General features: G+C 37.5%; 1 protein-coding gene across 1 annotated transcript in view; it reads right to left on the bottom strand.

Moving 5' to 3' along the window:
- The window catches only part of LOC139727989 (activin receptor type-1-like), a 68,796-nt gene that overhangs the window by 20,253 nt on the left and 26,435 nt on the right, over positions 1–22,108 (bottom strand). Inside the window, exons 2-3 of the mRNA XM_071638958.1 lie at positions 10,419–10,594; positions 9,396–9,543 (exon numbers count right to left, since the gene is read on the bottom strand). Of these exons, the coding sequence (XP_071495059.1) occupies positions 9,396–9,543; positions 10,419–10,594 (324 nt within the window). The remainder of the gene's footprint in view (positions 1–9,395; positions 9,544–10,418; positions 10,595–22,108) is intronic.

The following is a 22,108-nucleotide window of genomic DNA, read 5'->3' on the forward strand; positions in this document are numbered from 1 at the left end:
AAGATGGGACCAAATGGATGAGTAAGCACAATCTGTGGAGGGTAATGTGCTCCTGATACCCACCATCCAGGGAGCGCCCAGTTCAGCAGCTGATCAATTGATTGGAAAAAGCCAATGGGGTCAGCACAGTCGTCACAGCTCTTCAACATCAGCTCAAATTGGCCTATACCCCTTTTACACTGGCAGCTAGAGTACTTCAGAAGCAGTCCTGAAGTGGTCTACGTCCCAATGTAAATGGGTCACTCTAGTACCTGGTAGGTGGTTGGGGCAGCTTCAAAATATGTTGTTTTTTCTACATACATGCTCTTGCTTCTGGCACTGGCAAGCACTACTATAGTATTCATTTGCATTTGGTTGGAAATCGTGCAGAACAGTTAAAAACACCTTGTGATGGGGCATGTTAGTTTTCCATATCAGCCTGGAAAGTAAGATGGGGATAGTCAAGGTAATGAAAAAAATAAAAATTGGAAAAAAAAAAACCAGAATTTACCACTCTCAATCTGGATGCTCAGAACTTCAAAAGAGTACTAAATTATTTGGGGTCATTTTCCATATCAGCCTGGCAAAGGGATTTCAGTCCCAATAGATAACACTAGATAAAGAAAACGAAGCATACAGTATTCTCCACTTCTAAACCTTTCTCACATTCATGAACGATGACAAACAATTATGGGCTCTGCAATTTGGAGGAAGAAGAGGTGCATTCCCTACCCAGTACCTTGCCAAGTAACTGGGAATCATAATTCTTGACATTCAAAACACACAAAACCACAGTGACGTCCAATCTACAGAATCAATGCAAACTGTTCCTGCAGCTGCACTGACCAGAATGGATCTCAGATCACATTCTTCAGGATTACTTTGCTTGTGTTTTCTGGAGGAGGAAAGGGAATGGTAAGAAGCAAATCACATCTTTCTGTCTCCATATAGGACCTACATGTTGTAATCTGGCATCTACAGTGAGTCACTCATATGAGAAAGAAATGAAAACGCCTTCACAAGCGGAAAACAAAACAAAAACACAAACAAGTTGTTTTCTCCCCACGAATCTACCCAATGATTCTAACCCCCAACTGGAGCCGTTGCCATTAATACCTCATTCCACAGCAGACCTGACCCATTTCCATCCCCCCTCACTTTGGGAGCTCTTTCGCTCTCATTGGCTTCTTCAGTAGATCACCATGGCAACCGTCCGCCGAGATTTAAGTCAGGAATCTCCTTTTCATTAAAGGTAGTAGCTGTATTTTTGCAAGCACTCCAAATTTTCACAGAAAGTCATCTCAAGTTTCAAGTAGCAGCTGGCACCAGAACAAAATGGCAAAGTTCGAATCGACAGCTATAATTTGACAATGAAACAAAGTGTTCTCTGAATTTCAATCTATTTTCACTTAAAGGCAGTGGCCAAGATCAGTAAAATTAGGGGGGTCTGATGCAGAAATGGACTGTTCATGACTCACATATTATGTGAACATGGACAGCATTTTTCAAGCTCTCTTCTCTCCACTATAAAGATTTGTCCGTCATGAGCCTCTGGTACATACACACATGATATATCACATACTTTTAGGGTCATTCAAATTTGGGTAGGACAGATGAAACTTTTTTTTTTCTTTAATATCATTTGAAATTCTCAGGAACTTAATTGTGTATTCCTATTGCATTAAAGAAAATACTAAGCTCCACAACTGAGTGAAAACTGAGGTTATCATAACATGAAAGGACTGGCAAGGTAACGATAGTTCTTAGGTCATCACTTTCAGTTCTGATGAATCAGTTTTTCTCAAGAGATGTATACAATTATATGTTTCCTAAATCCTGAAGGGCAAAACTAACAGTCCAGGGTGACAGTAATTTAATCTTTCATCTCTCACCACTATCATTATAAGTCTATTTCTGACCTGTCAACCAAGTTACAAACTGTACATCTTTACTAATTTACAACTGAAGTAATGACTTTTTGGCAAAAGCACAGTGACCTTGGACCTTTCACCACTATCATTTTATAGGAATAACTGTCAATTTATTTCTACAACTTCTACAAAATCATTTGAACAATTGCCATTGTTAGATGAAGATACAGCTGGAAAGTGCCCTATTTGTAGGAACAGTTAAGTGATCTTTGATTTCCTATTAGAGGGATAATTGCCCAAAATTGAATCTCTACATTCACACCCCAAGTTGCATACTCGGGCTGGGTACCAAGCAAATCCACTGAGTAGCTTTTCTTAAATCATGACAATGAGATGGGACAGACGAACGGACAGACATACAAATGTACAGCATCCTTTGGGGCGGAAGTATGAAAAACCTGTAGACAGCAGAATAAGAAATCAAATTTGACTGAAATATGGGGGACTGTCAGGATGTTGGAATATAATCTATCACGAACTATTCACATATTTAATAGCAATCAGTCACTTTAATGTGATGTGATTGATCATGAGAAAATTTGCAATACCTGCTCCCATCAAATCAATAGTCATTAGGGAGCACAGAATAGTCAAGAAAAAAACAGACTGTGCGGGTGTAGCAAAAATAATGACTTTCATTTGATTATTTCCATTATGTCTTGAAAGCACTTCAATATTGATTTCCTCTGAATATTTTCTGAAAACAATTCCCAACACTTTGAGAAGACATAATAATACTGATTTCAAGTAAACATTTCTTCCACTAGACATGGACTACAATGTACGTGAATAGCAGCTAGCTACTTATCTTCCTACAGATTTTTGCTATGATTCCTAATGGGTTTTTAATACAACATTTCAAGGTATAACCCAAAAGGAAGATATCTTTGATATTGTGGCTTCCCTGGAAAATCATAATGCATTTTGGAATAAATAGCTCACTAGATTATATGAATCTTTGTAGTTTTGTTACTCATAATGGCAAAATTTCTGCATTTAAAGGTTTTCAGGTGCACCTATCAAATCACAATGTTATATACTGTTTAAGTGACTTTAATAGCCATAAATCTCAAGACGTTTCACAAGAATTACAACTAGGTTTATAACATGAGTCAAATCATATCTGAATACATGAAGTAAAAGTTAATCGAAAGTGCTTTCAAACATAAGGTGAAGGAAGCATGAACATATCTGATTATCATATACAGTACAACTGCATAAAATCCAACTCTGGATATTGGAAGGATACTTACTATACAGAGTAACTGGTGATACTGCACTTGAAATGAATTGCATTTTGATATGTTTTTACATGGCTGCTATGAAAGCAATGAATACTTGTACAAGAAAGTAAAATATGGGACTGTTTGGCTCAAAGTCCCCTCCTAAGGACTATAGGTAGTGAGGATAAAGTGCCTTGCCTAAGGGGGCACAACCACTGCAGCTGGGGGACTCACACCTCCGGATTGATAGTTTGTGGTCTTATCACCACAATATGTATGCTCTATATGCATAGCTTTTCTTTAACATCAATACTCCAACAAGTAAAGGCTGGAACGTGGCAACGAACACCCACTTTAAAGAAAACGGTTAAATATTCCACTGGATCTTTGAGTCTGTTAGAAAAGCTATTATGTCTCTAGACCACAGGACAGCATGAAAGATTCATGGCTCTCAAGTGGAATCCACTATCTACTCTTAGCCGCTGTCTGTTAAAGCACAGCCTCAAGGCTGGGTTCTTACTAGTTTACTTATTGGGGAATCTGGTGCTGTGATTTATGTTTATTACTATAAAATGTAACTACCTACAAAAGACCACATTTTCATTTCACAGGCAACAAAATCAACAATACTGGCATTTTTTTCTGACCCGAACTTCAACTTTTTGATATAATGTTCTACATTTATGAGTCAGAAAAGGGAAATCAAGGTTTTCAGTTTCATTTATGGAATATTTTGGACAGGAAAGATAACATAGCAAAAATCAGTTGTATTGATTTTCATACTACATCAGATATTACAGAGTGGAGTTCCACTACCATCAATTCACTGCCATCTATGACTTGGTAGATATCAATGTGTAGGAACTTGAATGTTTCTGAATTGACATTTTCCCCTGTTTCTTCCTTGATATCTCTTTGCAGGTTGGTGGAAAACTACTTTGAAAATGTTTACAAAGTAGCAAGAAATCGGTTTATGATCTTATTTTGACATGAAAACGACAAATGTAACTGCAATAATACTCCATTTAATTTATGGTTCAAAACCAGAAAGCCAAAGTACCTCTTTATTCCAGTTATTTTACAATTCTTGAGGTACATTAGTCAACACGATTTCCTGTCAGAGAACATGCTACACCAGGGCCCCGTTTCATAAAAAGTTGATATGATAGCAACTCTTGCTAGAATGGCAATTGTCATGGTAACGATGAGAATCCAGCTTCCTGATTGGCTGTTGCTATTGGAAGTTGCCATTCCAGCGAGAGTTGCCATCCTAACATCTTTTTATGAAATGGGGCCCAGAATCCATGAAAGATTGTTTCCTCAACAAAGGCAGCAGTGTAGAGACTTACAATGTAATCTGACATTACCTGACCACAGAAAAGAAAAAGAAACATACAGTGCAGAACTTAATCCACCCAAGAATGTTGGATTATCCAAGAACAGACTTGTACGTGTGTATCAGCATTGAGAGCTGACTTTCAAAGTTCTATACTTTGTATGTTCCCTATTGGACAATCACAGTCATCTTCCCATTCCAATGTCAATCTCTTGAGTCCAAGAGTAGCCACAGTGCACAGATACTAAAACATACAACATGAAAAAAAAAAAAATCTGCTTACTTTTCTGTATAATGCTCATGAGTGAGTGAGTGTGTGTGTGTGTGTGTGTGTATGTAACTTGTGTCTATTGTCTCCTCCAAATCTCTTAATACTGCATAGATCTTTTTTTTTCACTTCAAACATTTTATTTTAAGCATCCCTTTTCAAATAAAATATGTACTCCTTAAGTTTTCAAGGTTTTAAAGCATTACTTTGTTGATACTTGGCATTTTCTTTCGTGTGCACTTTCTAATATGATGATGCATGGTGATGAATGAACACAAGGGCATGGTGGTAGCTTCAATTTCTTTTCTTTTCTTTTTTTTTTGGGGGGGGGGGGGAAGAATGCTCTAAAAAGCTGACTAATGGAACAACCTCATCAGATATTTATAAATGATCCTTAAAGGGAAGCAGTCCTGAGATTTTCACTGTACTGATAATTAAGAAGAGTAAAAAATATAAACTTTCACCAATTTATACGCTTGGACATCAAAAATTGTCTCCGTACGCGATTTTTGAAAAATAATTCCTGCAAGCGATCGTGAAAGAGCCGGCAAAAAGATGCTACGTAATGCATGCCCTACTCACCAAGTTGACAGCCGTGCCTCTAAAACCAATTTAAGTGTTCAAATGATTAGTTGCAATTTCATCATATAATGTGAAAGTTTGTGATTTTATGATTTCAAACAAAATATTTCAAGCGTAGATATATATAATTTACGAAAAATTAATATTGTAAACATAAATTTATATGTATTTTTAAACCAAATATACCATGAACTTGACATCAAATAGGCACGGTCGTTTTCTAGCTTCCGTCCGTGTTGCATACTTCTTAGCGTAGAAACCACTCTCGCGCGCAAATCCTTACCATACCAATACACAGTACACTCGATCGACTCCGTCCAGTCGATTTTGGCATTCAAACCGAAGATAACCTGTGCATGAGAGAGTCGAATTCTTCAAAGAAAATATTGTTTGTATCTCAATATTTCTGTAAGTAGTCAGATAATCGCCTTTCCTCGAAAAAAAAAATATGACGTGAGCCGGGAAGGGTAAACACAGGGGGTCGTAGGGATATGATTTCGCTCCACTTTGCCGTGCATGTCCAGTCGGCACTGGCAGCAGCTAGCTCAGTGGCACTGTACTGCAGTCCAACCCCGGCTGCAGGCCCACGGTAAATTAAACATAGCTAGCCACTTTCCTTACCTCTCTACGCTTTTTTCCCTCGGTTTTCTTCGAAGTCGATGCTCGAGGTATTTCTGTTTTATAACTCATGTGAGCAAATGGTCAGGATTGCATCTGGTTTCAGGAGTTTTCTCGGTTTATAACCGAGGGCCACAGCCTGCCGGTCCACGTAAAAACATCGCTTCACAAATTGTCCACGCACAGGTAGGTCACAACACGATTTCGAGATTTTGTAGGCCCTAAGTTTCTTATGTTCGGCATCGTTGTACCGATATTTCCCAGCCACACAGCTCACCTTTCACGATACTTTTGTTGGTCTGGGACGGAAAAAAGGATTTTCCTGGGAAATTTTCCGCACGATTCGAGCAAAACTACTGATGTAAGATAGCCTGACCAGACGACGCTGAATGCGGTCGCCCCTGTAGTGTACTAGCAGGCCTGTGTAGAATCGTTTCTACCTACAAATATGTACACTCTGTACGTACTATATATAGAACATGCATGAGCGGCGACAGGTAGGGCTGCAGCTGCGCTTGAGACTGGAAAAGTGCGAAGGGCAAACCGCGTACGGGGTGCGTACGCGTATCTACCGTAGATCTATCATCTAGTTGTACCGTCCACACGTGCGAATATAATACACAATACATACACACACACACAAACACACACACACACACACACACACACACACACACACACAACGTAGAAACAATGTCAAATACGAGTCGGAGTAGCCACCGACGTCTTCATGCATCCGGGTAAACTAGGGAGCGTACGGATAACGAGCAGAACACGGCTGGGAAGAGTTGTGCATCGACGACGTATGACTCTCCGCCAAGACTTGCTCATTAGCATATTCACCATGCAGAGTCACACTTTTTCAACCAAAATGTACGAGCTTATTTGGTGATTTTAAAGTTTGTTTTTGGTGAAAGTAGTTCATTGGAGGTACCAACAACAACATATTTTTTTAAATTTCGTGAGGACTGTGTCCCTTTAAAGAGCTTTTCTGACACATGCTGCTGCTTTTTAAATGTGTTGGATGTGCACATTGAGACATGAAAGAACTTTTTAGACCCCATTAAAAAAACACAACAACAAACAAACAAAAACCAACCCGAAACACTAACTGCTCAAATCAAAGTTTTTTTTTTTCAAATCAAATACATATATATATATATATATATATATATATATATATATATATATATGTGTGTGTGTGTGTGTGTGTGTACAATTTTATGCGAGGGGCATGCCAGAAGTGTATGTACAGTACATACTGCTGATGGAACAAATAAAATTTACAAAGAGATATTGTCACTACTAACACATGCACAAAGAAGAGGAAATCCATTCTCACAAAATGATTTGGCACGCTGGCATTGATGCAAAGTTCTTTTTACCAGAAATTTTGAGATATCATAATGCAGCAATGTATGTAGCATAGAAGTTCCAAAATCTCCTTCCCTGCAATCTCACCAATGCATTTTATCAATTGACTATGGAGTGTAATCACAAGTTTATCTTCCCTATCAATTCTTGACCCACCAACATACACGTACAACCCATCCCCCTCCTCTCATTAGATTTCGGCTGCTAGAGAGAGAGTAACCTTGGAAGCAGAGCTGACACACGAATGTATCCTATTGACACCGTAAGTGGAGAGTAGGAAAGTGTAGGGTGTGCTACATTGACAGTACAATGTGGCAAATGATGGATCTGGTTGCTTGGTATAGATTATGGAGCTCCACGGCAACAGTCCCCACCCCTAACCAAGATTTATTGGTCTGCATCGATGTGTCTGCCTCCCTCATGATTCATGAGGTGAGAAAAGTTTGTCTTGTCATATAGCTCTATCCATCCTCTTCTCAAATGTGATTCCGGAGTGCGGACACATTCCAATGAATCATATTTCCAACCCATGTCAATATGCTATGACTGTGAATAAACATCTTTCCTTTGAACAAACTGCAAGATTGATAATTCTCTAATTCACTTTGGCAAGTAGGCAAGGGATAGTTTGTTGCGCAGGCATTAATACAGCACATCATTAACTCATACACAGAAGTATATTGTAAGTAAAACAAATTCATATAAAACTTAAAAGTTCACAACCAGAGCTAATCCATTGAGGGAAATTTAAGAAACTACCAGGACATTTTTGGAGGCAGACAGTGTAGATATGAAACTAATATGCTGTACAAGGGCTGAAAATTACAACACAAGAAGAAAAGTAACAGACTAATAAATGATTCACTAATTATCGAGGTGGCACTTCTGTAGGGAATGTATAGATCCACTTTGTTTTCTTTTACAGTATACTGCACTCCTCAGAAAGCGGCACTACTCAGTCACAGTCAAAGATGGCATAGTGTCTGTAGAAATGTATGAATGGCTGATATTTGACTACTGTAAACATTCTTTAAAATTTAATCAGTCATAAGAGTCGGCCTAAAAATGCTAAGGATTTCTCAGTATGACCTATTGAAGGGAAAATTGGCCTTGTATATTTCAACTACATATTGATTAGGTTAATTCTAGTTCAGTGCTCAGTACTGTTATAATTGGACATCAAGTGACATCATAACAATTTAATCAGCAATGCCTCAATGCAGGGCCTTGTTGCATTAAAGCCAATTAAAATGTCTCTGAGCTTGCTTGCAGACAAGTATTTTAATTCACATAGGGGTATGGAGTCTATTGAACCTCCAAGATTTCTATTCACTCATACATCTACAATCAGTCAAGACAAATCAATGATGAAATTGCTCTGTCAGCATTGAGTACACTGCTGAAGTGAACATATTGTACAAGATTCATTGCCTTTATAATCATGTAGCTCTAATCCATTTCGTTTATTCATCGTATTTCTCTCATACTCAAAATATCAATATCCCAAACCCTTCTTTCAATATAAATCAAATTTTGAATACATGCATATCTACTCTTAAATCTCCATCTCAATTGTATCGTCTACAGCTGTAGTTCTACCTGTACATCAAAGTTCTTAGTTTTTTGTTGATAGATGAAATCAGAAGTAGACAAATATGTGATCCAAAGTCCTGTAAAGGTAACATTTAGATGTAATATACATCACATTGTGAGTCTACAAAATGGACAAACTGGCCTTGACTGCAATGCAGTGCACAGATACAATTAATATTGTTTTCTTGCTATTACCTGTTAGTGAGAAAGAGAGTTTAGAAAGAAAAAATTCATTTTCACATTCTGAATTCCAGAAGAGGATACTCATTGAGTTTTTCAAGACAGAGGATTATCTTTTACAGAATGCAAATCTCTTTTCCACTTCACAGTACATGTACAACAGAAAATTTGACCTGACCTGTGCTTTTTCTCATTATGAATTCTTTTTGTAAATATTCATTCATATTATATATTTCTGGTCAGTTTTCCTGTTTTTCTGAATTTGCTATATATTTTTCCCCCTGTGATTCTCTTTTGTCTGTGTATTTTACCTCCTGTGATGCGTGATGTAGCTGTTGGCAAGAAAGTTGGATTGATCTCATCGTTGCAGAATGGCTCACTGCAGCAGATGATAGACATATCACTGGTAGACTCCACCTGACAGTTCATCCTCACCTCTGCCTCCGTGTTCAGACAGCCCTGGAGTGTCACAGTAATAGACTCAACATGTTCCAGTCACTTCTCTACATGCCGTCAAAATTTTGAATTAGTAACTACAAAAAGTAACTAAAATCTCGTATACTTTTCTTACTTGTTGAAATCACATACCCACTTATATGTGCCTTCTCTGCATAATTTCACAGCTTCATCCACCTTGAATGAAACCAAGTAAAGTAGCATTTCATTTTGTAATTTGAGTTACTTCTACACTTTGGTTGTGCTGTTTCCATCTAAAAGTGGGAAATTTCCACTGCTCTTTGCTAATAAAACACCAAATCTGTAATTTTCAGAAAGTGTTTCCAAACTTGATTCTAGGTGCCATTATGGGTTGTTTTCTGTTTGAATGTCTGTAAACATGCTACTTATCAATCTCACATCATAGTGGCTTTACTAATCCACTAAATATCCAAGATAACTCTTGAAGGAAGGTGGTCATCAGAATTATGCCATGTGTATGGAGCCATAGGGAAATAATTTATTCATTCCCTAGTTCTGCTGAATTCATCATATATTTCATTAAGCAAATTGTTTATAGACCTTCAAATACACTGTGCAACTTTTTTTTCACATGTGATTTTAAGATAGTTCAAATAATCAATATCAATTCATATTAAATTTAGATGGATTTGGTCACAAATAGCAGTGTAATCAAATCAGACAGTATATCATGATTTATTCAACCCTTTATTGATGCATGATTACGCCTTAAGCTCTTTTCACACTGAAATTTCCTTTACTAAATTGAATTTCCTCAAGAAAATTTGGACTTGAATATTTACTACATAATTTACGGTTCCCTTTATCCTGTAGCTACACTATTCCCTGCCTGGGGAAAGCGCCATCAGCTAACTAACCCATCTTCTTGAGATGCGGCCATTCTCGTCGGAAGATATGGAGGTGAAGCATTTCCTGGCAGCTGTGCACATGTTTGTCCCCTCACAGCTTAGGTGGTCACATCGGCACTGGATGGACGTGTTCTTGTTGGGTACATCTGCTACGTACATGTCTTGGCTGGCTCGCATTGTCGACACTGAAGGAGAGCAAAAACAAAGAAAGAAATGAAACCAGTGATAAGTGCTTTATGCCAGATCTGGCCCTTTAGTTTTTTGTTTTTTGTTTACTTTTTGTGTCATTTTCATTCGGACGTGGAATATTCGTTCTGTGAGAACTGCACGATCACTGTGTAATTTCTGTCTAACTTCCCCATGTATTCATGATGTTCAACAGTCAAGAAATAATGTGAACCAAGGCATTAAGTAGAATGTGAAAAGAATGTAAAGTATTACTTTTTGCCATTCTGCACATACATTCGTATGTAATACAGTAAGATTGCAATTATCCCGCAATCGATTATCCAAATTCTTTGTTATCGGGACGTCAACTGGCTGACATTTTATTTTTATGTTTTCACATGTTTTCGGTGCCAAATCTCACTCAAAACATACATGTTAAACCATTATTATGCGAATACACAACAGGACATATTCCATTCATCGCAGTGTAACAGTCCGTGAGATGCTTGTCACTGGCACCAAGTGTACAGCAGTAGTTACTGTACAATGCAGCGGCAGTATTTGACAAGTCATAATATCGATCTCATTATCAGTCAATATCAAATAAATAATACATGAAGGGATATTCAACATATAGTTCATTTTATTTCCTTATCAATTTATGAAATATGCAACATGACAATGCCATAAAGATAATCATAATATCAGTGAATTGGTAGTAACATGTGTACACCCCTACCATGATATGCTAGAAAGAGCTGTATTTGAGCACACCTCTCTTATCTGGCCAAATCGATTATCCGGACAACCGCCGGTCCCGACGTACACCAGAGAAACGCATGATAGAATAACTGCATCTGAAATTACATTTGTGCCAAGAAAAATCCAACCCAAATCTGAAACAGCACAAAAAAGTGCATCTTTGACTGATGTTCTCTTTTTTTTCCTGGTGTATGTGTGTGGGTGGAGGGTTACAGAATGTAAACTTCATGTGATGTCACTAGCAATTCTCAAGAAACCAGTCAAAGGAAGCTACCTCTTCTCTCTGGGCACACAATACCTGTCTGAAGCAATGTCTGTGACATGACAACTTGCTGCCTATGAGCAAAAGAGGGCGCTTCAAGTACTTACTGTTATGCAACAGGCAAAAATACCATTTAAAAAAAAAAAGAACTTTGTGCATAAACACATACCGGTATACACACAAAAGAAGAACATTCCATAATGATGAATGTTAGTATCAGACTAGTAAACATACTGAGCAATTATTGTCCATCCAGTTCTCCTTCAATGGACAACCTGCATTGTTGTGCCAGCTTGTTCTCCTGACTAATACTGACAAAAACAGTACTTTTCAACAATATCGACAGCAATCTAAGTTTTATTGCTTTTGAAAAAATATCAAATAATCATCATGCAAAAGAATACAATGCAACAATTCACAACATGAATGTCAGGAAAAACCAAACACTCAAGCCTGTGTTTCATACAACAAATAAAGCATTTATTGAACAGAACATGGCACAGTCTGTTTCCAATGCTACATTCAGATTCCCATCTACATTATGTATCACACATACACACTACAGAGAGTCACTTGTTGATCTGTGATCCTAAAATATTTTCCTTTCACTTCTGTCCCATAAATAGATACATTGTGGTGTTAACATGCAAAATTTCCAGAAAGGTAGATTTGGCAAGCTCTACACTATATTTCTGAACAATCCCTTTCCATCCTCACAGAAAATGAGCTTTAAATTACATTTGAATTTCTGATGCAACTTCCTTGATAAAAACTCGCTTTACGTCATCCTGAAGAGGGATAGAAATATTGTCAGTCGCAATAGGTTACAAAACATTTTACATTATCCTTTCACTTTACGAGTAAAGTCCCCTTCAAACTCTCTTGACTGTTACAGCAACTGCTGTGCAACTTGCAAATGAGTCCAGGATGCTTGCAGCCACGCCAAAACTGTCGACTCTCATTTCCTATCACATTCCTCTAAAAGTGGAAAATCTCATGCCACCCCTCCCCCCTTAACCGCAGCACAACAACAGAAGCAGCAAACAACAACCTTTAAAGATGTACCAAAGCCTGTCAGATTATCTCAGTGATCCTGTGAAAATATGACAAGTCCAAAGTCATATCATCATTGGCAGATTTTTGTTTGCTTAGCTCTATGATTTCTTGCAGAAATATTTACAACAGTAAAATAGAGTTGTTCTCTTACATAATTTCTGAGGAGTCAATCTTTCTTCATGCAAGTAACTATACAGAAGCGACAGTATTCATGCATGTTTATTAATGAAGATCAAGAAACAGCTGAAATTATTTCTCTCCTGGTCATAATCCAACAATATTCTTCATATGTTCTTTTCATGGAGTTGTTTTCATTTTTCCCCCCGCTCTATACTGGTAAACAATGGTGTGTATGTGTCTAGTAATTAGTAAATAAATTACACATAAAAGGTATACAGGTTTGCTTGGGGCAAATTCCTGCATGTGCTTGATGTGAAACCTGTCCAAATAACAGCGATACATTATCATACCAAGGACTTCCACTATTAAATTGTGGGTTTTCAGAATATCATTAGTGTTACTGGTAATTTCTGCACATAGTCGAACATGTATTTCTGTGCATGCCATGTACTGTGCATTTCTCTATCTGCACATTCATGACAGCTCAAGTTATTCAGAGAGTGCTAGAAAGATACCATCTTACAAAGTTATTGATACACTGTGCACCATACTTATCATCCCCCCCCCCCCCCCTGAAAAAAAAAGGAGCACTCACACCTATGCAGAAATCTTCTACATTGATGACAGTCTAAGGCATGCTTACAAAGGCAAAATCTCTTGGAAAATGTAAGAAAGATTGTAGGCAAAATGTACACATACTGCCATCTGTCAAACCCTTACTGTTCTTCGCTAAGCAAAGGCTGCTTCCCCTTTAAGCATGTTGTCTAGAACTTCAGTTCATATATTAACAACCATGGAGTTATAAATGACTGTGAGAGGGGCTACAGGAAGTAAACACAGCAAATGATTGTCTGGTTTGGCATGCAGCTTGTAAGCCAGAGCGACAGAGCTCTGCTAAGAAAATCTGCTAGAAATAATCCTTTCCCTGGACGCTAGGGATTTCCCTCTTACAGAATGACAAATCCAGGATCATTTCCATTCCGCTGAAATGACTGTTTGTGTGATAATGTGACTGAACCAGAGCTAAACATGATCTTGAATTTCAGGTTCGTCTTATAAGATGGCCATGCATAATAAATCAGTATGCACAAGGTTAATGCAACTTCCACAATAGCCACGAATAACTGCTTAGAGAACAGAAAATGGCAAAAATAGCAAGTTGCATTTCGCTATAAAAAGAACATCAAACACAACTGCATTAAACATCTGCATTATTCAAGGCAGAAGACAATCTCTCAACAACGTATCAACAAAGGATTTCTCTATGCATATGAAAATAAGATTTAATGGAATTCCTGTCTCTGGTGTGGTATTATACATAAACAGTCATAGAACAAATAAATATTGAAACACAATAGTAAGACATTTGGTCCCACTTACATGCCAGCTCAGTAAAGAAACCACGCACTTCGTCTAACATCAAACTGCATAAAAAATGTTCTCCCATCACAGAAAGGAGAGAGAGATAATATAGCTAATATAATATGATGTAACTCACACTTATTCAAACCACTATCCTAAACAAAGCAGTCCCTCACAGCAATGGTGACATAAGAAGAGTCTCAGGCCAATGCAAACCAGACTCTTGTCAGCTCGTATGCCTCACAACCATGTGATCCAGCTTGTGTGTGCACGTGGGAAGAAATCCACAGGGCTTTGTGCAGTGCTCAAGCTGATGGAAACATGAGCAATAGCATGCCATCCAAGGGAAAGTGGTTCAAAAGCATTATATGCAGTAGGCAACCTAAATATTATAGTTTACTTTGCTCTGGATCACAGAGATGAGTACTTTCGCCACTTGTAGGTTTAAAGATCTTCTGTGCAGGAATAGCATTTCTCAACAAGGACATAATTCAGTTCTTGGAGAAACCAGATACAATGCTGGAGCTACTGAAGTACTGGCCTTTGTGTCAGCACGAGCTGTGGGTCTATTTTTGTCTCTCCATTTTTCTCTTAGCCACGTTCTTCCTCTCATAGTTTGTCAACTGAAATAGCAGAAGTGATGCAGCACTTATGTGACAGAGAGTTTCAAAACAGAATTGAGTGTTAGCAGAGACAGATGCATGAAGAACGTTCACCAGTGGCCTATCTCTAAATCCTTGGGCTCTTTCTGGGTCACACGCCTCTCCAGCCTCATCCCTGATGTCACAAGAGCAGTGGTCAATTGCTGACAGCTACCCGACATAAGGGTCTTAATGACGTCTGTATAATCTGCACGCTTCAAAGGGCGCAGCATCACTACCATTGTGATGCGGTGTGATAGGGAAAGAGCTGTGCCATTGTTTGCATGAGAAGGTGAGGCAGGTTTTAGTTTGGGCCAAGAGGGGGACTTCTATTTCTACCACATTTTTAGACATCTCTTCCTCATCAATATGGCTGGTAAACACAGATGTACAGTCTTGAGCCCCTTTCTCACTTGGTTTTTTTTAGTCCCATACAATATAGCCCTGCACTATCCTAAATCCAGAACTATCCTCAGCCCCTTTTCTCACTTGCATTTTCAGTGTAAGGTACACATGACATTCAAAAAAAATTCTTCAATTCTTATTCAGTGAAATCCAACTTAATATGAATTTTCCCTTTTTTATAGCCTTAAATGTGATGGGGGAGGGGGGGGGGGGTTTGGTGGCTGTCTCCTCTTTTGTGGGGACAAACACTCCCCCTCATGACTTCACTATGATGCAGGTACAGTATTCAGGTACAGCTGTACATAGGCTTAATGTAAAATGCAACAATAAATACAAATGCTTGAAATGAAGGTAAAGGACCCATTCTTGGAAGCAGGCCCAAGGAGAATAGAACAATGCTATTTTAATACAATAGTAGTGCCAAAGTGTCTGCTACTCACGAGATATCGACCACACCCTGCTTAGCAGACAAGAAGGGAAAGAAAACAAGGTGGGGAGAGGGGAGGACCAGGTGTAGACCTGAAGGAGTAGTATGGTGTATGAATGGATGAGTGGTTTGATAAACACATCTTTAAAGACCTCAGTAAACTATAGGGTGAGCAGGAAAATCAGGAAAAGTTTGTTGAGAATGGCTGTTTATTCACATATCCAAGTCAGTTTTTTTAAATTAATACTTGGATAAGTGGCCTAACAATTACAAAAACTTTGTTATGAATACATAAATTAACACTTAATACCAGTAAGAATTAGTATGGGTATAAATGAACTTTAAGACTTGAATCTTTCATAATCATCAACACATCAGAAATTTCATGCTAAGAATTTGGCATCTTTACTCAAGCTGGTAGAGCATCATTCTTGTGTTATAAGGAATATTATACATTTTTGAATAATGACTTCCATGAACTATGGTCAGGATTTCATTACAACAATACTAATTTTGCTCAGCCTTTGGTCAGCTTTTGCTCAGGTACACTCTTCATACCTCCTGGGCTTGGCTAGATTAGATAAGTGAAGACACTGAAGCAAGTGAGTATCAAGAATTGAAATGGACCTCTGCAAACTACAAAGAAAGGGTAGCAGAGTATGCCTGGCTTAGTAGGACTTGGGATTACTACGAAACTCAATGCAAAATATGAAAGCATTCAATACACACCCAAATGCACTATACAGAGTAATTATGTCATACTATGCACACATTTTTCTTATTTTGTATTACAACAAATAATCACATTACTTTCCGAGAGTCTACCTTTATTGGCTAGTTTCCCAGAGCAATTTCGTTTAGAGCTGTTAAATTTGCTTGTTCTTATGCGACACAGTTCAGTACTTCGCATGCCTTTTTTTTTTTTTTTTTAATGAAAGAGTTGTAGCTTTGTAAGGAAATAATCAAGTGCTCAGGGGCCTTACATGTACAGTAAGTATTAATGTACATGTCAGATTTATACATTTGAATGTGTTTAGTAACTTTGCCTATTGCCCATCAGGATCTGTGAGAGACAGTTACTTACACCTTTTTTTCAAAACAGCATGTGAGTTCTTCACCTGATGAAAACTAGTCCCAAATATACTCGGGCAGGTGTTTACGGGAAATGCATGTTGCAGCAAAATCAGTCCATCCTAGTAGTAAACGGGTTAAAATGTAATGGAATTTTTGTCTATTTTGCAGTGTTGACACACACACGATACAGCAACTTTTTTATCCCGTTATGTGCTTTGAGTGCTGCTTGACACAGGAAACCCCTTAGCACAGGATACACTAACCAAAATTCTCCACACAGAAAGGGTTAATGGGAATCTTGAATGTCTCTAAATTCTTGAAGCCATCATGCACAACCACACATAGAGTTCTTCAGTCTCCTGCATCTCAAAAAGGAAGGGATCAATAGTCCATTCTTATACAACCAAGGACAATCACAAGCCGATGTAAGATCTCCCAATCCTGGGCGGGTGGATGAGGGGTTATTAACCAGCAAACTTCGGCGAAGCTTTCACTTAATGAATTAGACACTGTTTAAGTGCTTCAGAATGTTGACAGATATTCAATGTTTGGGGAGGGGGGTAGATGGGATGTGAACGCAGAGGAATGTACCTGTTCTCTCCTACCAACCTTTTAAAGATTAGATTGCATCTATAGGCATGGAGATTTACATTGTAGCTCTTATTTGCAGTAATGATTCTCTTTTAAAAATATACAATGTATGACAATTTCGACAATGAAATTCAAACAGCCAGACTGGAAATAATTTATGCTACAAGTGTAGTACTTTGAAAACCAAAATGTAGGCACTGATGATGCTTTACAAAACTGTACTTTACATACACGTACAATTGTACGTTCAAATTCCGAGTTAGCTTTAATACAGTGCCTTGTGACAGTTTTTCAATTCCTCACACTACAAACACTACACAACAGATCACAAAGAAATAGTTCAATAGGGTTTCCTGAAAAAGAACAATTTCTACCTTGAATCATGGTGAGTTAATCTTAGTTTAAAGGGATAGTACAGTTTTGGTGGAGATGAGAATTGGGCTTTTAACTTTTTGCATGATACCAAGAAAACACTCATGATATAGTACAGAGCATACCATTTCAAGAGGAATTCAAAGTTTATTTGATGAAAATCGGGTTTGGAAGGACTGAAACATCCAAAAACAAAGTAAAACAAAGCGATTGTGATAAAGTGTGGGTCCCACACTTTGTTAGAATCGGTCTTTTTTGATATCTCAGCCATTTCAAAACCAATTTTCATCAAATAAACATTGAATTCCTCATAGAATTACATGCTCTTTCACATTTTATAAGAGGTTTCTCATTATCTCACCAACAAATGTTAGAAACATGAAATTAGGTCTCAACCATAACTGTACAATCCCTTTAGGACTCCCTCCCCATCATTCCAATTAGGAAAAACAGGATTATAATTTGAAGGGCATTTTGAGTCACAGATGGTATTACAGTAGAACCTTCATCATAGACAGATTAGGAGGTGGGTAAAGGGTGATACAGAGCTCATAATTGCATTGGATATGCAAATGTACATGAACACACTGTAGGATATATCTTTGGCCTAATTAGAGACCTGATGTTCATTTTGTCGGCATGGAATAAAGGACTAGTGAAAATATTAATTAAGTATGCATAGGTATAACATTCAAATTGTCCCTCCCCTTGAAATACCACACAAGAAGTCCAAGCAGAGTTTAGTCTATCAGACACTACGAAACAACTTCACTATCAAGTATGCTGGATATGTTGGCGTACTTCACAATTCAGCATATATTTTTCCATCATTTCCAACAAAGAAAAAAATGAAAAGGTTGTTTGTGCCTAACTTTATCAATTACAGGGTATCTTTAATGCATATATACTGTAATAACATCCTGCACGATACCATGGCTTTGCTCAAAAAATAAAACAGAATAAAACAAACAGTGGCAGTGAAGCAATGCTGTGGTATACAATGTATAATTGCAGTCCATCCTTTCTCATTCATCATGGTGCTTTGTTTATCATCAAGCTCTTGTGAGTCTGGGTGGGGTAAATGTGTCCAATGCCCAACAATCACTCAATTAAGCAGTCATAAAACCACGAAATATTGACTGACTACCATCCCTCATCATTGATCTGGAATATTGCCTCTTTCTTTCCCCCCCCGAGTGGATCACAATGGGCTCGTTTTTTGTGCCCACTGTGGGTACACATCTGCTGAGCACTTGGGTTTTAGATTGATATCTCCTATTAATGCAATAATGATTGAGAATTTGCCATACATTGTATGATTAAGTGTGTTTAACTTTATTTTGCGTGGCCATTAAGGAAACAAAGAAGTGTCTACAATAAGCAATCTACGACTGGATGGCTTTAACTCCCCTTTATAGAAGGACTGGGCAGTGAGGATAAAGTGCCCATAGCCTACTAGCCAACAGAGAGTCTGTGATAATATCATCATAAATGGTCAATATTATCATTAAATCATGGTCACTAAAACCATTACTATACAATTATCAGTAAAAGTTTATATTAAGTATGGAAAAATATATAGAACAGCAATCATTGTCATTTACAAAAATAAAATATGAACAAATAATAAAACTAAAAAAGCACTAAGGGAGTGCAGACTGCCGCCAAGCAGCTCATTTCCACCAATGCATGCATGCTTAAAATTGCCCAATTTCACGATGATAGCAAAAAAAAAAAGAAAAGAAAAAAAAAGGATTAAGAGTGTTTACCTCAGCAGCTTCCTGCTAGCTGCACGGCTCCTCGAGCAGAGCATGCATATGCAAACCTCAAACACGCTCAGCTCTAACTCCCAAGTTCATTGATCAAGCAAATTGTATTTCCAAAAAATTTTTTTTTTAATCCTTCAAAAATTCATAAAAATTCCCAGATCACTATACCAAAATGAAATTATTTGTTCCTTGTGTCATTATTGACTTTTCCTGTAAGTTTCATCAAAATCCACTCACAACTATTTTATTTATTTTGCAAGAAGACAAACCAATGCTGACAAAAACATAACTTCCTACCTTGGCGGAGATATAATTCTGTAATTATGTGTTTCACATACAAGAACCCTGCTGATGCTACAAAGGAACAACAACTAATCCCCTGAGCTTTAGCTGCTCTTCATTATCTTGATATTTGTATATGATCAAATCCTGATCCCATGCTCAAAATAAGAAATGTTCAAGTATATGCTACAACTAAATCCTCGTAAAGTTCTATTCCCTTGCATTATTTCATGAAAAAAAACTCTTATTATCACGATTTACAGGTATATAAATGATTACTTTGAATTCATTTAAGTTTTCTTACTTTTGTTACGGTATAGGCATTAGATCTCTTGCGCATGATTATTTATTTTGTAAAGTTATATGCAATTTAGCACCTGGACTACAACGTATAACATGAATAAATACATTTGTAAATCTTACAATAAAAGATAAATCACTTTGCTTCTTTTTGTTGTTGTTTTATATTCCCATATGGTGATTTTGTCACAAATGGTCAGCATTATCATTAAACCATCGTCATTAAAACCATGACTACTACATGTACATGTATCGGTAAAAGTTCGTGTAAGTACTGTAAAATGGTAGGTACATGCATAGTCTGTAAGCCTACATATACATTATGACAATCATTGCAATTTACAAATTAAAAAAAAAATTAATAATTATACAGCAATACGTGTTCCACATACAAGCACCCTGTTGACACCACTTTATGTACATGTACAGTAGGAATGGCACAAGTATTCAGGGTTCTAGCAGTCTTCACAGGAATGTCGACAAACTATTTATAATCAGGCTTCTTTAACAGGACTTACCAAAATCCCAGTGGTTGGGTACAGGAAGACAGAAGGATTTTACATTCCTTTAAAAAACAAGGATCTCCTCTGCCCTTTGTCTGAACTTGGCAACAAACTGGACATTGGGACATTGTCAACTTGCTGTAGGCTATATAGGTACACTGTACATGTACTGTACAGTACAAGGGCTATTCCATGTATTTGTTTCGTTTTGTTCTGTATTACTGGGACCCCAGACTTTCGTGCAGATTTATAACACCCAGTACTGCAAGTAGGTTTGCATACAAATGTTGTAACATTCTGACGAGATGAAAAACAAAAGACCAAACTGACAAATACCTAGCTTGAAAGAATGGAAAATTCTTCCTCAAACTGACTTTTGACAAACATTGCAACTGGTTAATATCATGAATGATGTGCAATATTAGTGGGTTTCCTTAATTGTGCTGTCAAGAAAGAAAATAATATAGAGACACTATAAAAATCATTACCTTTTATACTTATGATAATTGGAAAGGGAATATGAAAATATTGCTGAAAACTGGTCTTATGTCATAAAACAGTTGACAATGATTCTTAACCTGTAACAGCTCATACAATGTACACACTTTGTACCTTTGTAGATTAATTTGGACTGTCTTCTGAGTTTCCTTTATATTATGTTTTCCTCATGTCATATCTACTCAAAGACTTTTGATATTTCCTTGTAACAAACTACTCCACACAACATCTCCCTTGACAATGCACTTGCATGTCAGAATTTTAATGCCACAGTAGATGGTACATTTAGTGAACAGAGTAGTCCTGCATCAAATCTCTCAAGTTCTAGGCCATTTGACATAATGCAGATGTTACTACAATAACTGTGTAGTGATGCAAACAGAAATTACATTCCATGAACATGATCAACTGAATATTTGTGTAATATAAGCATAAAGTTGATTGAGGACACTTCAGTATCACTTTGATTGTAGACACGAAATAGAAAATGATTTCCGACACAGGTACAAATGTACACAAATTTCTACCATAAAGTACATTCCCGTTGAAGTTACATGTCTATCATATTCACACCAAATACAACTTCACATTCTCAACAAAGGAAAGAAAGATGAACAAGAAACATACATACAACTTTTTGTACAAGATTATCAAACTCACTTTTCCCAAGATGATCTGATAAACTCATGATGCAGAACAGGAAACAAAAACGTTAATCTTCACAAACAAGTCCTTCGATAGCCGATTGCACTTGTGACAAAACAAAACACAAGTAACTTCGACATCCCCCACTAGAAAACAACCAGCGCCCCAGCGGACAGGCACAGCAAATACGACAAGACTTCCAGGTATCACAGCAAAGAGTGGTGCATGTTGGGTGCTTTCACACGCAAGAAATTAGGTGTTAAACAGCTCCTTCCTACGGCAGACTATGCACCACTAGTCTCTTGCCAAAGGCTTTTGACTTTTCCTCCTAGCTTGAGTGTTCTATTAGGAGCCAAATGCTCAACTCGCATGATAACAAAGAGATTGGCTGGTTAGCGGTTTACATTCTAACATTTACAGAAGGTCATAACTGCCAAGTAGAGTTCTTTCTGAGTATTTTTT

Source organism: Diadema antillarum, unplaced genomic scaffold, assembly GCF_040938485.1.
Source record: "Diadema antillarum isolate AM-2024a unplaced genomic scaffold, OU_Dant_1.0 seq00000161_RagTag, whole genome shotgun sequence".
In the NCBI taxonomy this organism is placed as follows: Eukaryota; Metazoa; Echinodermata; class Echinoidea; order Diadematoida; family Diadematidae; genus Diadema; species Diadema antillarum.